General features: G+C 34.5%; 1 protein-coding gene across 6 annotated transcripts in view; it reads left to right on the forward strand.

The window, feature by feature from the left end:
- Positions 1 to 21,932, forward strand: part of NFIB (nuclear factor I B) — a 229,066-nt gene that overhangs the window by 195,275 nt on the left and 11,859 nt on the right. For 2 of the 6 annotated variants that reach the window (XM_089913215.1, XM_022573744.3), the window contains exons 8-11: positions 1,683 to 1,867; positions 5,945 to 6,110; positions 9,172 to 9,254; positions 19,292 to 19,380. In XM_089913215.1, the coding sequence (XP_089769341.1) occupies positions 1,683 to 1,867; positions 5,945 to 6,110; positions 9,172 to 9,254; positions 19,292 to 19,380 (523 nt within the window). The remainder of the gene's footprint in view (positions 1 to 1,682; positions 1,868 to 5,944; positions 6,111 to 9,171; positions 9,255 to 19,291; positions 19,381 to 21,932) is intronic. The other 4 variants (XM_089913217.1, XM_089913216.1, XM_022573745.2 and 1 more) reach the window with 3 other exon arrangements.

Raw genomic sequence — 21,932 nt, forward strand, 5'->3', positions numbered from 1 at the left:
TGGAGCTATGTATGTATCCTCCAAGGGTTTGTGTGCAGATATAAGTAAAGACCGTGGTTAAATTGAGCTGAGATTAAGAGCACTTCAACACTGGGTCAGAAGATGTGCAATTTAATTTAGGCGTTGGCATTTTCTTAAATTATACCTTCAAGTGTGTATACTTCTTAAATAAAGTAGTATTTCAACAAGGAGTTTTGTTTTAAGAAATAGGTAATTGTTCTCTGAAATGCATCCCTTTGATGGAGGATGCTCAAACTTCAGTGTGTGCAAACATTACGTGGGGCACTTGTTTAAAATGCACTTTCTGGTGCCTCACCCCTGGAGGTCCTCATCTAGTAGGTCTGTGGTTAGGCCCAGGAATCTGTACTGTAGCAACAATCCAGAGGATTCTGAGTTCCCTGGACATTCAGGGAGCAGAGTTGTGACCATAAAACTGAGTTTATGATTCTTCTATGATGTACATTTTAAATTTCCTGTATCTTCTGAAAAAGCTTTCTTTGGGGAAGATAAGGAATATCCCTTAAGGGTAATTTTTTTTGTACATAATTACAAAGCTGGAGATAAGTCATTCCAGATGATTTTCATTTATAGGTCATGGAAGGAATTTATTTTTCATATTGTTTGCTACGTTGTCTCATAAAACACTAAACATTTATCATATAAATTTCCTATGATCTGGATCAAAATAGTAAATAGAAATAGACAGTTAATCTTCACTTCTATATATACTGGTTGATACTCTTAAATTGTACTTATGTAAAGTACAAATTTAACATTATGGAGAGAATGATTGTGCAATTGTATTCTTTCCCCATTTTTAAACTTAAGCATCATATTTTAAAAACTAAATAATAAATTATGATCACACTAATTTTGAAAAATTACAGTAAAATTAAACATTATGTACATCACATATGTTTTGTACATTATTTCTCTTTATAAAATATGTGATTTATGGGTAAGTTAATATGCCTATATTAAAGTTAAAATTTGCATTTCTGAGGGTTTTGTTCTTGGTCTTATCTCAATAATGTCTTTTGAGCTACATGTAGTAAAAGTTAGAGTAGGAAGAAAATAGAACTGTTTTGGTTTTAAAAGGAACCTTTTCATTAAAAAAAAGAGTTCCCAGGTTTATGTTCAAATATTCCAAAGCATTTATACAATGATCAGGTAATTATTCAGGACATTACTAATTATTGGCTTCCCTTCTAAATAATGCAAAATATTTACTTAAAATTGGAGTACACTTCTGTTTTGAATTTTGGTAGAGAATGTGTGGGTCCCCTGCCCTCTACTTAATGCTGTGACTTGGTCTGTACTTAGGAGACAAAGACTTTTTAATCAAAGAATGTGTTCTGATGGGAAATAACTTTGCCTAAAGAAATATTTTATGAGTTATTGGCTTAACCTATAAAAGAGAACCTTCTTTTTTTAAAACCATTCATAGATCTAGAAAGGAAGATTGTTCATTCCCTAGACTGGAGGTGATATCTGTGTGGGCTTAGCAGTCCTGGCATAGAGGATAATAGTAAAAGACTAGCTTATTTTAAGAGAGTTTGGTTAAATCAGAGGGAGGAAATGAAGAGCCTTCGGTTGTATAGTTTCCCAGGATTCTGTAGGATTGGGACGGAGCAGTATGGCCAACAGCTAATGAGTCCTCTTTTCTTTCCTGTCTCCTGCAGTCATCTCAACTCGGACTCCACCTCCACCCTCACCGTTGCCATTTCCAACACAAGCTATTCTCCCTCCAGCCCCGTCGAGCTACTTCTCTCATCCAACGATCAGATATCCTCCCCACCTGAATCCTCAGGATACTCTGAAGAACTATGTACCTTCTTATGACCCATCCAGTCCGCAAACCAGCCAGGTAAAAATGAGAGAGAACATATAATTAAAGCACAGGTCTAACGGTAAGCCCTGAAGCTTACTTAGACAGTGTGTCTGGCAGAACAGCAAGCTTTTGAAATCCATCTTCAGGAAGTTTCTTGGTGACTCACTAAGTTTTTATTGAAAGGTGGCTGAATGACAGGTAGGAAGTGTGTTGCCCCAAAGGAAGGGGCACATTTGTGAAGATGTTCTTGTTTTGATGTTTTGGGATTTTCATTGAGTGAAGAGAAAGTTAATGCAGAAGGTCCACTGACAAAAATGTTCTGAACTGGAGTTCGCACCTCTGAAATACCTGGTTTGACACAGAGACAAAGTGCTTATTTCAGGCAGAAGCGAAGTATGAGCTAAAATAAACACACACAAAAGACCTTACAGTTGTATTTATAGACCAACTATTAGGTATTAAAATAAGCTTTGGTAATGTAAACATTTTCAGTGTTTGATGACTACTTGAATATTCTTTGCTCAGACATGACTATGTTTCATAATGAGTGACATTACCAGAAGTCTTTTTTCTTTTTTTAATTTTTATAGTGGTAAACACTGTGCAGTGGCTTTAAGGATTCTTTGTATAAGTGTAGTGACTCATGTGCCTTCCTCATTCCCTAAACATGTGGCTTCTCCTTTGGAGAGGTCACTTCATGGGGATTTGGTATAAGAGGATTTTCCACAATCAAGTAGACAGTCTGCCAAAGCTGGCCCTATCAACCATCGTAATATCAAAAATCTGTAATGTAATTTCGATCTTATGGTCTGGTATTTGGCTCTGCTGTTTTACCTCCAAGACTCCTGTCCACTTCTTCTCACATTTTTTAATGTTCTGCGGGATTTTCATAAGTGTTCTGACATTAATGTTGTTCATTTACTAAAATGCCAGTAAACAGTATGTGCATATTAATTTAGAATTAACAAAGAAAGATCTGAAAAAAAAATTCCCTTTGGTCTTAATTTAATTGTTAACACGGAGCAAAATGGTCCCTTCTGATTTTGTGTGTGTGTGTGTGTGTGTGTGTGTGTGTGTGAGTAACAACATGTCCAGCACTATTTGGGTTACTTAACATTAAGTTATCTGTACTTTTAGCTCCATTGACTAGTAATGCTAAACTAAGTATACTGTTCTTGAATTTTGAATTTAAAGTTAAATGATTTGTGTTTTAGAAGAAAATGTTCAAATGGTGTAGCACTTTTAATGACTGTAATAATAATTACTAAGTAAAACAGTAGGATCTTGGTATATCAATTTAGAAGTAAAATTTGCTGTCAGAGCATGGATTCAAAAGTCTCAGTTCCATAGAGCATTTTGCTAGACTCAGCTGGGAACAGTGCACACAAGGTCTGATTTTAATTTGTGTAGAATTTCCATGAATAACAAAGTCTAATTAAGACATCCATTAAAAGTCCTTAACGTTAATTCAGTGTGGAAAATCTTAGAGTTCCATTGGATTTTTTTTTTTTAACTGATGTCTTAATTAGGCGCTGTTAGGGGAAAAATTATGCAAATTAAAATCAGGGCCTTAGTGTTCTGCATTTCTTTAATTATTCAGTGCTTGTTTTACGTATATTTCAATTTCTTTATAAGTTAAGAGGGCATGTTAGGTGATAATCTGCCTATATTGTTCTCAGTTTTTCTTCATATTTTCAAGGTAAAGACCGAGCTTCTGAGAAGCATCTTACTCTCATCTCAATTAAAAAAAAAAAATTCCCTCTCAGGATTTTGTATAATAGGAGCAATGTACTATAAGTAGGATAATCCTTTCCTAATGCTGTTCATCTTCAGATAAGATGTCTCTCTTTTCATATCTACAGTATGAAAGTTCATCTATTAGCAACCTTAAAAGACAAGCTTTATAGTGTAGCTTCATCTGTTTTGAACCAACAGAAAACTGAAAAGAAATAACCCTTCCATTCTTCTGACCCTGAGTTTCAGGAAAGTTGTCTATATTGGCTTGGGAGTTCTTTCTTTGTCACTTTCACTTTTTTTAAATGAGAGAAACATCTGTTTGTTGGTTTATGTCGATTCAATTCTAGTAGACGAGGCTTGCAGGGTGGGCAAGGTAATATATTTGGTGGCAGCATTTTCTTGACAATATTGTTATTTTTCTCTTCCATGCTCTCAGGTAGGTACTGTCAAAACTGTTTTGGTGAACACAATATACAGAAAGGCTTTTTACCATCGAATGTACCACCGATGATAAAACATGATCACTCTTTTTTTCTTGGGGGAGATATATAAAGCAGTCTTTTGGCAGTGGTCGCATAACCAAAAGTTGATGGTCTTCTTTAGAAACAAATTGCTTTTTCCCTTTGAAAGGAAAAGTGGGTCTTTATTATAAACTGCAGAGTTGTTTTTGCAGGAACATTATATCTGCTTTGATGTTTAACTTCAACTCAAAACCAGGTAATTTGCACTTCAAAATAGGGCTCTTGATATTCACCTTTTTAGCTCTAAAAATCGGGAAAAAATGAGGACTTGTTGACCTGTTGTCAACTGCTCCTTTCCAGTATCCCCCAGGGCTGCACTGATTTTGACTGTTAAGTCGAGCAACTGAGATGCTTTGTCCTCCCCACAGCAGTTTGGAGATTAATTGCATTGCTGCTACACCGATTAGAGTGAGACAGTCATGCTATTTAATGGAATATTTTAAATAAAATTAGTCTAAGATATAACTCTCTCCTAGGTCTCCATAGGGGGAAAAAAATCTGGTCAGTTTTCCTGACTTAAATACTTAATTTACTCATGATGAATATGTAGGATATTCAAAAGTTCATTTTCTTTATAGAATAAATAATGTGGCCTCTGAGGCACCCAACTAAGACTTACTTCATGTCTCTAAGTTCTAATAGTGAAGTGTTCATAGCTGTTTATCTTTTTCTTTAAAGAAATGTCTACTTGTAATTTATGTGCAGGCATTTAGAAAAATATTCTGTTTCATTGCTTTTTGGACTTTAAAAGTGGTACAGATTATAAAGACTAAACATTTATGGAGAACACCCTCAGAGCAAATTGTTGTGTACGTTATGTACTGGTGAATTCCAACATGAGCATAATTAAAAATACCATTCTCTGTCTAGAAAAATACATTCCAGTATTTCTTCAAACAGTGTTCCCTTAGAATTTTGTCTCCCACTATGGACACTAGGTTAAAACTCAGATAATAATATCTTTTCTATCACTGCCTAGCGGATTTTCTCTTTAATTCTCACAGATGTCAACAATCAGTGTTTTGTGTAACTCTCCATGCCCAGCAATGGAAGAGTAACTCAAAAAGCAGAGTATATTTGATTGCCCTCTGCTTCACTTCAGCACATTTTAATTTACTTTGGAAATCTTTTATTTGTAGGTGTAGGGTTGGACCTAGTTCAGCGTTTTATATCATTGTGTGGACGCTGGAATTTTAAATGTTTAAAATATCATTCTACCTGTTTATATTAGTAAATCGTCACAAGTCGAGTGGAGATTCTAAGATCAAAATTGCCTGAGGTGTGTTTCTGAGTGCACCTGTGTGTGAGCAAGGGCTAGCATTTTTGTATGCCAAAGAATGGGCCTTGACTATACATGATGGGCATTGTTGAGTTTGACTCCTTTGGTCTCCTAGAAATCCTTGTCTTCCTTGTCTCAGTGATATCATCATTTAGGTAAATTTTGTGTTCTGAAAGCCAAAAGTGACCATGAAGAGCAGATAAGAAGGTAGCACTGATTCTAATTCTCACTAGCTCAGTAAGGACTTCTGTTTTAGCCTCGGGCTCAGCATTGAAGTCTCCACTTGAGTTTTCTGTCCAACTCAGTGGAAGGATCAGTTCTACCTGGCTCTTGGGGTGTTGTAAAGATGACTAAACCTATATAAAGTGCTTTGAAGCTGAAGACTTTCTTTAAATGCTGCTGCTTCTTATGACTACTAACCACTGACGAGCCTCTCTGACTCAGATCCGAGAGAGCTTGTGTGGCGGTTGCACACAGCACGCGGGGTCCACTCAGCCCTGTGTGCTGAGTGGACTTGTTGGACGAGATGACTGCCTTTTGGAGTGTTTCACCCGGCATTCTGTTTTTGTTTTGTAGCCTAACAGCAGTGGTCAAGTAGTAGGGAAAGTGCCTGGCCATTTCACTCCTGTCTTGGCACCCTCTCCCCATCCCAGTGCAGTGCGACCTGTGACCCTGACCATGACAGATACTAAACCCATCACTACATCCACTGAAGGTGAGGCAGCTTCACCTACAGCAACCAGTAAGTATTTCTGTAGGAAATGAGAAATGTCCATCAAAGGCGCCGTTGGATATCTGATCCAAGGTGGAAAACACGGCAACTTTTCCAGCTACCCGACCCGATGGAGATTTCTCATTTATGTGGAACTAGCAGGCATGAATGTGGCCTGGCTCTCGCAAGCTCTCTCTTATCAAATTTCACTCAGTGCATCCTATTTGAAAAGGGAGAAGCTTATTTGTTTGAGTAAATAGCTATAACATAAATAATAAGTCATGCCTGCTTGTTCGAGGTATACATTGAAAATGCACTGAATAACATAACAGTGTACAAGGTTTTTATATCACCCGAAGAGAGATTAGGTAATTGTTAGTTATTGGAGCATTCCTATAGAAATTAAGCCCCTTCGCAAGGCAGGCTGAATCAGTACCTCTGTAAGATAATTGCATGTTTACATCACTGCAGGTTATGTCATTGTGAGAAACAGTCACACAATGTTGGGTGGAGAAAACATTTCAGAGCTTAGTATTAGGCACATGTAAGCTACCTGCACGTCCATTGTCTGCAACTTTTAAAAAAAATTTTTGCGTATTTAGCCTATTATGGTGCATCAGGTATTATGATTTTTAGCATGGCCATAACATTTTAAATGTCAGAGATTTAGCCAGTGAATTTACATAGCACATACCAATAACCCAAATGATTCATTTGCTTCTTTGTATAGAGTACTCATAAGTACACAGGAGTTATTACCCAGTTTTTCAATTGGCTTCATCCACACTGCCAGCTTTTTAGAACTGGAGCTGGTGTGCACAGATTGGTAAAGTGGAATGATAAAATTCCAGTCGGGAGGAATTAGCATGCTTCTCGTCAATTATACTTATACGTTAAATCCAGAGCTTCTATTTTCATTTTTAGAACAAGAAAATCCCTATGCTCTGGAAATTCCTGTGTGAAATTTCAGAGATTTAGAAGTACCACTGGTTCTTTCTTTCTTGGCCATTGGAAAGTGCTCTTTTTTTGTGGCCTCTGAAAGGCTAGGAAGGAACTCTACAAGAAAAACGGACAATACTTGGAGTGTACAGTGAACTCAGCATTTCTTTCTCAAAATTCATGAGGCCCCATCAAATAATAAAACCACACAAGCTTGTAATTCCCATCAGTAATCATTAATTCTCAGTAACTGGTTTGTTGATAGAGGGTCCTACACTAGTGAACACTACCCTGAATGCACAGATGGATGAGACCCAGTCAAGGAAGAATAAGAATCCTTTGTGCTACAGATTAGCTATGTACATTACAGTCACTAAAATGCTACATCCAAATTTTAAAAGTGGATGCCTTGGGCATCTTTGAGCAAACAAAGTCAACACTTTAAATAAAAGCAAATAGAAAGCAAAGATTTTTAAGTAGTTGAAAGTTCCAGAAACTTCTGGTACCTACTCTTATACTGACATTAATAGATTACATTCAAGGGAAGATCAGACCGAAACGATCACAGCTCACCTATGGGAGTACTGTCAGCCTGTTTGTTAATGAATTGTTCTTATACTCACATACAGGTTGATTAAAAAGAGATCTTATTTGACTTATAAAATCATAAAATATTCAAAGGAGTATTTTGGTTGTATAAAGATGGCTGCATCAGTCCATTTTCCACTCCTGCACAAAAGCGATATAGTGAGTCGTTTTTCTTTCCTATAAACAAAGTTGTCGCTGCACCTCCCCAGGCGCCACTGATGAGAAATTAGCCATTGAATTCATAAATCAGAAAAATTAAGGAAAACACAGAGGCCAAGGAAACCTCTTTCTCGTGGTTGAAAAGAAAGAATAGCACAGACTTGGTGCCCACTCTCTAAGGGTGAGGCTCTTCTTCAATGGTGTGTGTTGAATTCCAGAGGTCTGGAGATTGAATAGGGGACACTGGCTGCTTAGGGCTGCTCTTGAGTGAGCCCTTCATTCAGGAATAACTAAAAGGTGAATTGTGAGCATCTTCACTGTTTTAAAAAGTTGACCTAAAAAAGCCTCAATGGGCCAAATGAACGTGGCAGGATTAGTGTATTCGTTTTAAAAACGCCTTTTAAGAATTAACGTCTGGATTCCTCATTAATCTGACGGTTTTAAACCAAATATTATAGCTTTCTTCAGACCTATAGATGTAACATAAATGATGAAAATTTACTTTTTCTGTTTATTCTGACATGGAACAATGGGATTGCTTAGTGCTGGGAAGATACATTAGTCCTTTCCTCTGTGAAAAGGAACAAACATCTTTAGGGCTAGGGAGATGTTTTCTTTGAAAAATTCGCTCTGCACCAACAAGTACCTGTACAAAAAGTACTTGCAAGGTGAGACCCTAATAATTTAAGGAGTATTCACCATCTATCAACTCACTCTCTGGACCAATCACAAAAAAATTGACTTTTTGTGCTTCTGGAAAAGAAATGATTTTTTTCAGAAACATTTCTATCAAACTTAAGGGCATTTTCACATTAAATAAAATACTGAGCTAATTCATTCTATATGATATAATAAAATAGCCTTCTCCTTTATGTTAATAATGTTAGATACTCTTTTTAGTAAGACTTTTCAGTAAGATTTTTCATCCTATATCATCAAGCACATCTGCTTAAATCCCATCAGTTAAACCTTTCACTTTTTCCTGACAGACTTTCAGTCTGCTTTTACATTTAGAATCACAGACCATCATCGATTATCCCATTATTAGACAACCAGTATCTCGTAAAAAGGTCCATCTAGGAAAGGGACCCTTCTATTTAGCCAGTCCTTGGTACTCCTGCAAGACTGTAACCAGAGCATGTGTGAGATGCCCACACCAAAGTATGGGATATGGTTACTGGATAGATTTTTTGGGAGGGGGGTAAACCAGTCAACTTGAGGTCAACTGTCATTTATATCAGTGGTATTCACTCACACGAAAGAGAAGAGAAAGACATTGTGTTTTGTTTTTGTTTTTGTTTTTTTTTGGTTGCAAGTCCCACTTCTCTGGGTTTCTTTTGCGTGGACAGGGTGTTCATTTGATAGTTCGCAATTTTTATCTTTGTTTTTGTTCTTCCTTAATCAGCCTACACAGCCTCAGGCACATCTCAAGCCAATCGATATGTGGGACTAAGCCCAAGAGACCCATCCTTCCTACATCAGCAACAGGTGGGCAAGTTTCACCCAGGTGTGATGGTGTAGCCACGCTTTTGCATTGGTGCTTTTTCTCCATGCTGCCTCTCAGATCTTGACTCAGAACGGGGCTCACGGGGCTTCTGAGAAAGAAATTGATCATTTCATTTTCCAAAATATCTTCTCATTTATCCATTGTTTCTCGCCTCTCTAAACAGGGTGTCTCAAATTGGCTCAAGACCTTTTCCTTCTCTGTAGCATATTTCATAATGTCCATGAATAAACAGTGTTTCAGCCAGAGTATTTTTCTGTTTTACTGGCTATTGAGAGCTTACTAGCCTATACCTTCCAAAGACAAAAATTGTCAATTGATTTAAAAGCCAGTTAAAGTAGGAGCACTACACAATTCACAATTTGTGGGTTTTTTTGAGCTCTTTCATATTTTCCAGATGTTTTACTCCTCATTTTGGTATTTTAGTCCAAGAAGATGAGTTTTGAACCTAAAATCTCAGACGACGCATCCTTCCTATTTTAATAGGTTTAAATTGGTTTACTGATTTCGGATGTGATAAAACACTTTTTTTTTGGTTCTGCTTTCTTACCTCATTTATGTTTCAAGTAGCATTTTAAATTTCACATCTCATTAATGCTGTAAATTTAATGCAAATGAAGTGTTTACCCAAACTGTGAAAATATACAGCCAGGATTAATGGTAGCTTATAAACAAATTAGCCATAGTCAAAAGCGTGGACCATACAAATACAGAAATCCCACGATTCTAGTTACGGGATGACAGAAATCATTCTAAACACTTTCAAATTTAAATATATTTTATGATGCATATGTTTGCTGCTCTCAAGTTTTGATAGCAGAGCAGTTTGAAATTAACAGTGTGCAAAATATTGCATAGGGAAAAATGTCTATAATGAATCAGAAAGAGCTGGTATTAATGAGCTTGCTCTTCATTTATAACGTAAGTTGTATGTGCAACTGAGTTTTTACAGATGTAGCGAGCCTGTGCAGGTACTCATGCCAGCTTCTTTTGTTCTAGACTTGTCCACCTAGTTTATGCTTATCATGCCTATCTGTGCCTCATGTGGAACTTTCAAGTCCTGCCCAGTTGCAGGCCAAGGTGGCAGACTGCTTATATTAAAGGTCACCACATGCAGAGGTCAGAGAAAATCGTAAAGATGATAGCTTATTCAAGATACTTGATGTTTTGCCAGGTTTAAAAAAAAGCAAAACAAAACAAAACAAAAGAGTGAGAGCTAACTGAAAACATCTGTACACAGTTATGAAAATACCAAATAATAATTAGTGGTTTTGCCAGCCATTGGCTTTTCAACATAATTTTCTGAAATGTTGCTTTTTTTCACCTCTAAAATTGCTATAATATGAAATATGCTATAATTACTGTAATATGGTTCTATTTGACAAATGTATATGTTCCTTGTGTTTTTTAAAAACATATGCAGGATTCATAGGTTTAGAAACTTATTCTCTTACAAATCATTTCACATATTTTCAGAAATATTTTTGTCATGAGACTTGCATTCTTAATGACATGTCTCTAGTTTTCAGTTAACTTTTAATTCATAGAATCGTGCCTCTGTTATTTAAACCTTTAGCCCAAACACATTTAGAATATTATAACCACTTTCATGTATTTAGAAGCAATCTTCCCATCCTCCTGTCCTAACCTAAGGCAGCTTTAAGTTTTTAATTTATAACTCATGACTGTCATTAGAGCCTCATGTAATTATGATCACAAAAATTGATTATATAAAAGTTATTTCTTCTTTCACATGTCCAAGGATAAATCAAGAAAACTTAACAAGCATCAGGAAAATACTAGTCTTAACGTAGATAGAGTTCTGAGCACATTTTAATTGAAAATATATATATATATATATATATATATATATATATGAGTTCTAGAACTACAAACTTTTTTCATCAAAGGCTGCCACTTGTTATTTAAGTAGACAATGTCAAGTGAAGACCTCTTACAATATAAATATGATTAGATGGGTCAAATATGGTGTACACTTATGGAATATATAATGTGTATTGATCTTTGAAAGAAAAATTATATAAGCTTCATAATGAAAAATATAATGTTCAGTTTTAAGTGCCATACAGACAGATAATTTGTCCTCTGTATAATGAAAGAATTAGTGCTACTTTTTGAATTGAAGAAGCCCTATATGCCAATTCATAATAAGCTACAATTTGAGGCATGCAGAAAATGAGTGTATATGCGTATCATACTATACACGTATATTACTAAACTAAGGCTCTAGTTAAAAGCTTTCAATTACTTTAATCCTTTCAAATTTTAACAGAATCCTAGAGATGAAGTTTTATGTTTACTGTCCAGGAACAGAGGGACAGGAACAGTTTAAATGACTTCAGTAGAGTAAAGGTTATTCTTTCGTACAGCAGAAATGAGATTGATTTACTGTGTGCTTTCATTACTTTCCAAAGATTTAAAAGAGACCACTCTTCTAGCAGCAGGTTTTAAATGCATTTGGTTTAAAGTACTCAGTGATGAATGGAAAGAAAAATCAAGGGGTACATGAAATAAAGGTAATCAATCATTTTATATTAGCTAGGAGAAATTCAAAATTAGAAAGGCAATGGTTTTAGTCTGAGAGAGTTCTTTTAAACATTCCCCTTAGCTTTTAATATACATGACCCCTTAAGAATAAATATTGTCACCAGGTACATTCTTCAGTTTATTGGCGACTGCTTTATAAAGATTTATCCTTTTAGGTTATGAAAAGTATTGATGTGCATTGTTGAGTGCTATTTTTTTCTTAGAAAAGAACTTTAATATAGCCTACATAAATTAGAGATAACAATAAATTTAAAATTGTTGAATAATTTTGACTGTCTTATAAATAATCTTTCTACACAATGACACTAAAGCAGAGCTTTCAATATAATTATTCCTAACACACAAGGACACTGACTTCTTAAATTAAGATGGGAAATATTAAAATTAACCCTGTACTCCACTGGTAAGAGTAATACATTCATTTTGGCAAATCTGAATACTAAAAGCATAAGCTTTTATAACCATTAACTTGGAATACATGCAGTTGTTATTAGTAATTATACATCACTGTGCTCCTTTTTATAATGGTTATTACTGATCATTACTGGTTGCTAACTGCCTTGAAATATAGTTTTTCTGACACAGGAATTCCACTGCCATTCTAAATGTGATATCTCATTTGAGTCTGAAAAATAAAATCACATAATCTTGAAGAATATTTCAAAAAAGATTTCTTTAAAACAATTGATTATTTTCCATTAAAAACAGTCCTCTAATTAGTCATAATAATCAGCTCATGCCAGCTGATCAGAACTTTGAAGTTTCCCTATATCTCTTAACTCAATCTTGAGTGTTTTTCAAGGTCTGGAACTAGACTGTCTTTGAGATGATTGGCTTATTTAATGCATTCACTATTGGCATGGGGGAAATCTTAAAATCAGAACTTCAATTGGAACTTCATTCTTTAACTTTTCTCTTGGACGATGGTGTGGTGGCTTGAAGAACTTGTGGGTTTTTGGCAAACCGAACTCTTTAGTCTCTGCTGAGAAATGTCTTTTTATGATTTGGAACTTTTTCAGAAGTGTCAAGGACCTCCTCTCTGGCTTAACTTCACAGAAGTTTAGTAAAATGCGGTGTTTCCTTTCCTCCTTATACTTCCTGAACACACTGTGCACATTCATTATGATAGGCAGTGAAGAAACCACACTTCCTAAATTTCATCTCCCCAAGAATATGGGAATTATATAGCAGAGTATTGGGTATTGCTTAGAAAATACAGAAATTTTTGTATAATCCAGTCTAACAATTTTAGTATAAATGGCAAATATGAGACAGCTTACTTGAATTAGCACCAATTTCATATTGATCAGCCTCATAATAAATTTGCTAAATTGCAGGCCTTCTTTCTTTGTAGTCATAGAAAGTTTGGTAATATAAAAAGGTCTAGTTAATTTGATCACCGTTATACTAGAGTGTAAGGCCATAATAAAAGTATAAATCCTTACTGTTATACATCAGTACAACATGTTTACAAAACCCTTATTGCAAGTTGGAAAAAAAGTTTGTAGCTAAGAAGCTTCTTGTTTGGAAATAAAAGATTAGTATTCGAAGTAATTCAATTACTATTCATATCAATTACTATTGATTACTATTCAAATACTATTACTATTTGAGTGTCGTGTAGGCAAGGATAATGATCCAGATCTTAGGTGTTTCCCCTTGGGCAGATTTTTGAGGGAAACTAGATGGTCCCCATGCTTGTTTTTCTGAAACTCATTGAGTTGGGCTAAGGTACATATTAACCTTTGATATCGATTTGAGATTCGAGATGGAGCAAATGGGAGGTCACTTTTGCCTTCCCTGAGACAACAAAGTCAAGTCAGCTGTAGTTTATAAAATACGAGACTTGTTTTCATAATCTCAAAATTATAATCTCCTGACTATATATGCTACTTATTATTAGAGCTAATGAATCAGTGGGCTGATCAACTCAAGTCCTTGCATTACTTCTCACAGTTGCATGGATTTTACTGGTGCCCGGGCTTCCGCATGTTACATCTCTTGCATGATTGTATGATGCTCTTATTTCAATTTCAATCACTGGGCTACTTTCTATGAAAATGTTTTCAACACTTTTCTTGATAAAAGTCTGAAACTAGAATTTGAAAGGACTTTTCACGACACTAAAAATTTCTGTTACACCCAATGGCCTTTTTAAGACGTTGCCTCTGTACGATTTTATGTTTGTTTATCTAAGATATTCATTGAAATCCCTTTATAATATTTGTCCTGACAAATGGCAAAGCCAAAGCTAGGTACCTTAAAACCACTGGCAAGGTAGTCTTTTATTAAAGGCAAGCAATTGAAAGGCCACAAGTAGACTATCAACAAACTTTTCAATAAAGTCAGGAAGCAGGCTATCAACACTTGGGCTGTTCTTATTGTGTCTGTTATCATAATTGACAGCTTGACGTAAAACCCTATCACATGACTTCTGGGTAGGTATGTAAATGGATAAGAGGTCACCTTTCACATATGCTAGCTGGAAAGGAAACACATTTAAAGGAAGTTTCACTCAAAATAATGGCTATGCAAATGTTTAGCTTTTTGGCTAGTTCTTAAAATAAAAAATAAAATAAAATAAAAAAACCTTCCAAAGTCTGTCTTTTATCATTCATTCATTCACTTACTTTTATTGGGTATCAAAGGCTAATATCCAGATAAATTATTCTAGAGAACATAAAAATAAAATCGTTTGCTGTAACCTTAAATTTCAGTCAATGCAATCACAAGGGAGACAATTTTCTTTTCTGAAATTTTTAACTTCAGAAGGTCTAAGCAGAATCAGGGAAATAAAGGAAATTATGAAGAGTTATAATTATAGACATTTTAGCCTTAAATATTCTTGAGCTGCACATGAAAAGTAGGGTAGGAAAAGAATAATGACAGGCAAACTTGTGTCGTGGGAGAGAAACAGGGATTAGGAGTCAGGAGGTGTGGTTTTAGTGACATGACAGGACATGTCTAACCTTGGACAGGCCTTTAAACCTTTCTGTCCTATTCTTATCTTGGAAAGGAAAATGAAGAGGTTGAACTACATGATCTCCAAGTTCCCCTGAAATCTTAAATTTTACAGATGAAAGTAACCTCCATTTAAAAATTAAAAAAAAAAAACTTTTCATTTTCTAGTTCTTATGATTTATGGTCAGTAGTGTTTATTTAGTTCATGAACTATGCATACCCATTTAACTTAATCCTACCGTGTTTATTAAATATCAAGAAGCACGGTTTTCAGAAATTGATATGAGATGTAACTTTAAGGTACCAGGATGACCTTGAATATCTTTTTCATTTTTATACGTTTACATGCTCCACCTGTATCACAATTTTATCTTGACCATTTTGTTTGTTCAGTAAAGCTACATCCTTTTCATTCAGAGGCCATTTTATTTGCTCTCTGGTAGGTGATTAATAAAATAAAAATCAACTAATCTAAGAGTTAAGAGGAAAATATGAATCCTGAAGGATTAATCTTTTTAATCACCCCACCCCCAAAAGCACCCCCAACCCCCCAAAATCTGTTTCTTTGGGGGCTACCTGGAGAAATGAAGAAACCTAAAAGAATATAAAACACACCTTTCAAGATATTCCCTTGAGGGTCCCTGTAAGCTTAAAAAAAAGAAAAGCAAAAAGATAAATTTACCTGTGTTGATTATTCTGTTTACAGTTTAATGGTTTATTGGTTCAACGGAAAGCTGTTGTCATCATAAGGGACTGTTAGTACTGTTTGCTGAGTCCAGCAAAGTAGAACATTTTCTTACCTTCTTTCTTTTGTTCCCAAAGCTAATTGTGAGGCATTTAACAAAAGCCCGTGTTAATAACAATGGAGGCCCGTCATGTGAATAAACAAACTCTTATTCTGAAATCACAGGCAACGTTGATTCTACCTGCATGAATATTTGAGTGTCCTGTAGGCAAGGATAATGATCCAGATCTTAGGTGTTTCCCCTTGGGCAGATTTTTGAGGGAAACTAGATGGTCCCCATGCTTGTTTTTCTGAAACTCATTGAGTTGGGCTAAGAACAAGGTTCTCATTCCAGAGATTTTAGGGACATCATCTTAAGAACATATGCAGTGAAAACTTTACCTTCACTTCTTTCTTAGTTTGGATTTTTTCAACCCCATCCCTTCACTCATAGCTTTTTTGAAGGAGAATCTTAAACTTCCTTACCTCACCTTCTGTTTGCTTTTGGAAATCTGGGCATAATTGTTTTAATATAAAATTTACCTTAATTTTCTAGACAATCTTATGTCATGTTTGTGGATGCATATAAATTAAAGAATTAAAATTATTTATATGTGTGCATTTCTGTGAGGATGTGCATATGATCAGATCTGTCAAAGAGTCTGTATTGTTACAAATGTACGAGTTGCTACAAACACAACTTTAACAAACTAAATTTCTAAACGACTTTGCCCCTGGTGTTTTAAACTTGATTACTATAGGGGGAAAAAGTATCTCCCTATTTTTTGAGGAAAAATACTTGGAAAAATCACTAGGGCGTTGTTGAAGCTTTGCAGAAAATTATTATGTTAATGAAAGGCATGTATTTATGTACCACCTAAAATTAAAGATTTAAAATTTAACTTAAAAAAAGAATTGATAGCTAAATTACATAACACCTACCCTCTCACAGGACAGAAATTGAGAAATCACTACCCTAAACTTAAATAAGATTATCACCTATTATTTTAAACATTTAAAGTCTAAAGTAAAATCCGTTTTGGTTAGGAATTCTGAATTATGCTAATACCAAGAATATTTAACATGTTCCAAAAAGAAGCTTAAATACACTTAACCTTTCATCACCTGAGAATCTGTTCAAAATTTGCTGAGTCAGGACTATCTTATTCAAACAAGATTCTTAGGAATTGATTTCATTAGGAATTAGTATCATGGAAATTTTCAGTGAATATACAGTTTCTATTTTAATTGTTTATTGTTTCCCCTGTTCACAGGATCACCTTTAAAATTTTGCTTAATCAAGTGGTTAATTATTAATTCAAAGGCTCTTGGTCAAGTAACCTGGTTAAGTAAGTTATAACATACAAGCAGGTATAAGTACTTCTCCTCAGAAACTTTTGGAAATGTTGATAATGCCAGTCCACAATCTAAATAGCTAAATAAATTTAAATTTTATTTTATATTTTCAGTAACTGAAAGGAAATTAATTCAATACTAATTGATATCCTGCCCATTTCTTTGGCACGTAGATTGTTAAATATACTCAGTGATCATTTTTTCTGTATTTAAGCATAATTATCTGTTTGGGAGAAGATATTTTGATCATATGTACCTTAAGTATGGTTGAAAATGAATAGTTTTAGTCAGGTTTCATCCCTTTGAGACTACTGTTAGGAGAGAAAAGTCCAAAAGTATGTTGATTTTAAGTGTTCACCGGGTGGCCAAAGACAGCCCTCTTGACATTTTGGAGGGATGATTAACAAAGAAACAAACAAAAAATTAGCAACATGAACAACAAAAAACTAACTGATTTACATATGCATTCTTCCAAGGAGACAACAGTGTCTCCAGTTGTCTGGGAGACAACAAGCCAATCAGTGAGTGATATTTAGGTCACCTGGCTTTGTGAAAATAGCTTTTCTTTATGAAAATTTCTCCAATATAACCTGAGAGGCTCATAGAAACTAACCTGAAATTAATTATTAGCAGAATTAACATGTGCTCTGCCTAGAGCTCTGCTCTACTCTGCCCCCCTTCTTCAGAATGTTTACTTGACTCAAAACTAGGACTAGAGCAGAATCTATGAGTGGTCCTTAAGGTAATCTTTATACGAAGCCAAGCTTCTTGAACTGTTTTTAGATTGTTTTCATAGTATTGCTTGAAAAGAATAGACTTTGAAGGAGCCAACTGACTACTGTTACTGAAGAAATAATTTTTCAAATTGCCCCATCGCATTGCATTTCTGATGAGATGCTCCATTTTGAGCACTTTTTAAAAATCTTGCCATAAAATTTTCTCCTTTACGCAAGCATTAAGGTCCATTTTAAGAATATTTTTCATTCTAATTTAATTTCTTTACTGATATATGGCTTATTTATGACATATATTCTAAGCAAAATCTACATATCTTTCAACCTATCTATCTGTCTACATTAAGGGAATTTTTTCAGCTTTTTAATTAGTTAATTAATTGATTGGTTAATTAATTTTCAGTTCTTTAATTTATAAAATTACTTTTACCTGAAATATCAGTATAATTTAAATACATGTTTGGGGAATTGTAGGTGGTGTTTTTGGAGCCTCATAGATCTGTAGAAAAATGAGCAAAACCAAATATTCTGAAACTCCAGAATCACTATTACCTAGAGTGTATAGAAACTAGAGTCTAAAAGGAAAAGATTCTTAATAGCCAATTTTTTTTTTAGCCATAATGTTATCAGAAAGGATTAAAATAACTTATCATGAGTTTAAAGGGACTTTGGCTCCAATCATCATCTTCTAGAAATTCTTACTGAAAAGCAGCAAACAAGGTTTAGTGGACTGCTTTGAATAAGTCATCTTTTCAATGCAAGATTCAGTTAATTTACAGCATAGCTCTCTACAGATTAAAACCCATGATTTTCTAGTGTGTTTTCTTCCCCCAAAGCCAGATAAGTTTACTTTCTTAAGGATAAAAATAAGCAATATATCTTTTCAATAAATCTGCTAGCACTGTAGGGCAGCTGTTAACCAAACAGAGCTGGATAGGGTTACTGGAACAACCTCTGAAGGGCAGAGCTGATGATTTGGAGATCTGGGAAGAATTCGTTTCAGCTTGTATTCAGCGCATTCCTCACTCTATTCAGATGTGGTAAAGTATTTCCAATGCCGTTACTCTGAGTTTAAAATAAAAGTAGAAACTCTTATCAACCCTGTCTGAAAAAAAAAAAAAAGCCACTTTGAATAAAACAAAATTAGTAAACATCTAAAACTGAATCCCTTGATGCTTCTAAACATAAGTTAGGGAGGATGTTCATAAGGTGGGACCCTTCTCCTCTAAACTGCATGTCTTCTGTGTTTTGCAAACTGCATGCTTAAAAGTTATTGATTATTTTACTCAGTGCAGATTATTTGGTATGTTACATATTTTTAAAAGCTTTTAAAATTTTTTTTCTAAAATATTTCTCTCTATTGAACATTAACGTTTGCTTTTATTTCAGCACATTTTGTACTCTAATTAATGTCTAATTGTTATGTTCTAAGCACTCATTTCTCTTGTATGCTTTAATTAATAGAGAAGCATATTGCAATAGCTTTTTCTGAAAAACAGTCTAGGAATCTTGCTTTTCAGAGTAAGGTTTTCTTTTGCTCTTTTTTTTTTTTTTTAAGTTGCCTCTTGGGAAAGTAAGGTTAATGCCATGTACAGTACTAGTTTGCATGTGTTCATTTAAATACTAAAAACTGTAGTACTGCTCGATCCATATCTGACTGCTAGGTTTCAATTGACAGCTGAGGATTTGTGACTGGACCATGAATCAAAACGGCAGGCATTTATACCCCAGTACCAGTGAGGATACATTGGGAATTACTTGGCAAAGGTAACATTTTAATTATTTCCAACCCTACACTTACACCTAAAATTACATGAGCTATAGTGTTTGTTTCTAACTAGCTTTACAGAAAGTATATATATGTTAAAATTTTAGTTGTTTTGGCTATATCGTCCTTCTCTCCCTACCCTCTTTCTTTATTTCTCATTTAGATGCAACTTCAAATTAATTGGAGATTAGAGCATATGCTAATTGGTGACTGGAATTCCTAAGTGCTGTCAAATGTTGTAAACGATTTATAATAGTGGGGGGAGGTGGGGAGGAGGGGATTTGACACTTAGATTTTAGGAACTGAAAAATGAAATCACAATTTTAGGGAAGATTTTTTTTCAGCTGTCTGAGGAAAAAGCATGGGGTTTTCACATTATAGATTCTTCTCATTTCAGTTCTTTTTCTTTACTGTTAACTTTAAGCCATTTTACTATTCATTTACTCCCCTCTCAGAGGGAAAAAGCTAACTAAAAGAAAAATTTCAAATCAGTCAATTTAACTGTTATTAGCAACACTCATGAATTTTGGAGTGGGGGGATTGTTGGAATCAATAGCTAGAGAAGGAATTTTGTTTAAGTAAAGTTTTAGCTTCTTTTTATACATTGATGTGAATCACTGAGAGCTGACTTTATTTGGTTGGCTGACAAAATCATTCTAAAACTTCATTTTCAAAGCCAGTTTTGATATTGTCTCACGTACTGGTTTTAGAAAGTAAGTAGTGCTAATTCAGCTTCTTATGAATTATTTCAGTAAAGAATAAATTGTGTCAAATTGACAAATTAAATGATTAAAATTCATGGTATAATCTTATGTAATGAGATAAAAATTTACAGAAGAGAGTGAGGTAATCCCATAAGGAGTTCAACAAAAGTAGAGCCAACATAATTTTCAAACTGTGTTATGACTGTCATCCTCTCTTTACTAAGCATCCCTGTGTTAAAAGTACATACTTGGGTATCAGTTGTAAAAGTGCTGCGCATCTCCATATGCTTCATAGAAACTGCTGAAGAGTAAAGTTTCAAAGAATGAAATTAATGAAATGCCCACTTTTTTCTCAGGTAAAAATTAAGAAAATTAGTTGGATTCTGTTTTAAAAGCCTGTTGACTTTTTATTAATTCACTACCTGAAATGAATACCATATGACTTTTCCTCTTTTTAAAGATTAGTATAACATCCTCTTTAAAATGTGTACATTTTTACCTCTTTTGATTTTTTTCCACGAAGCTTGTATTATTCCTCCATTTGGAAAAAATACAATATATACTTACAAAAAAGAAGATAAACTCAATGAAAGAAGATAAACTATTTATTTAAATAGTCTTTATTAGTAAGTATTTTAAAATTTAATTTGATTCAACTTGATAACACAATGTTTGGATCTAATTTTATTTATCCTTATATTCCATGCTCTGTTGGTTGGCTAAATGGCCCATTTCTACATACAAGCCTTAACATATTTAGAAAAAATTGCAAGTCAGATGGAAAGAACTTGTGTTTTTAAATGTAGCTATAGCTGTGTGAACTTCCCAATCTGTGGATTACTGATTGACATTTACTTATCTAAAATTGGGTAGTATTGCTAAAGTACATTAAAGCGAAATAAGGATATAAATTATTGAAGACTTAAACTATAACTGTACCTAGTTCGTAGTGATGTTTCAACTCAAACATTGTTATCCCCAAAAGGAAAAGGTGAGTGGACAGTGAATCACCACAGAACACAGGTATTGGAGTGAATTAATATGACGACTAAACTCAGTTCTTAGGAGAGCATTGTTCATCTTACAAATCATCTTCTTGGTGAAAAAGTGGTGTGGTCATCGGTTTCAGGTCACAATCAGAAAAAAAAAAATGGACTTCATGTAGTTAAGATTTATTTTCTCTCTCAAAAATAATTTTTTTGGATTAGCAGGTCATGATATGTAGAATGGCCTTAGTGCTTCAAAAAGCTTGACGAAGGTAGCTTTTGGTTTGTTTCTTCCCTTTTTATCATGATTCAGAGGGCACATAATTGATAACGGCAGGCATCACGTTCATACATTCAACAGGTATTTATTGAATCTCTGTGGTGGGCAGTCCCAGACACACTGTGACTGATACAGACCCTCACCGTTCTTAAAATCCGAGTATCATACAGTTCAGAGTAAATGTGCTCAGATGCGACAGGAATTTGCTTTGCTTTGTTATACTTATCAAAAATAGGCACGCGTGGAGTCCATATTTGATCATAAAATAGGTCATGTCTGTGGCATAACATATTCATAATTTATTCATGGTTTATAGTGTGTGTCTTATAGTTATTTAGGAAACTCAGTAGTTTTTTTTTTTTTCCTAGAAAAGATATTGAAAAAAGAAATCACAAATGTCTGTAACACTACTACTTTTAAGGCAGATAACAGACATCTAAAATCTTCAGGGCACTGCTGCAACTTTAGAATGATCTGAATAAATTAAAAATACATGAGAAATGTCTATTCAACCAGAGAATTAAATCATTTGCCTTTGTCCTAATGGAATAAAGAAAATATCACGTTATTTTGGTTGTGGT

The sequence above is a fragment of the Delphinapterus leucas genome, chromosome 6 (assembly GCF_059928025.1).
Source record: "Delphinapterus leucas isolate spDelLeu-1000000601 "Yukka" chromosome 6, BTC_Dleu_Yukka2, whole genome shotgun sequence".
Taxonomy (NCBI): domain Eukaryota; kingdom Metazoa; phylum Chordata; class Mammalia; order Artiodactyla; family Monodontidae; genus Delphinapterus; species Delphinapterus leucas.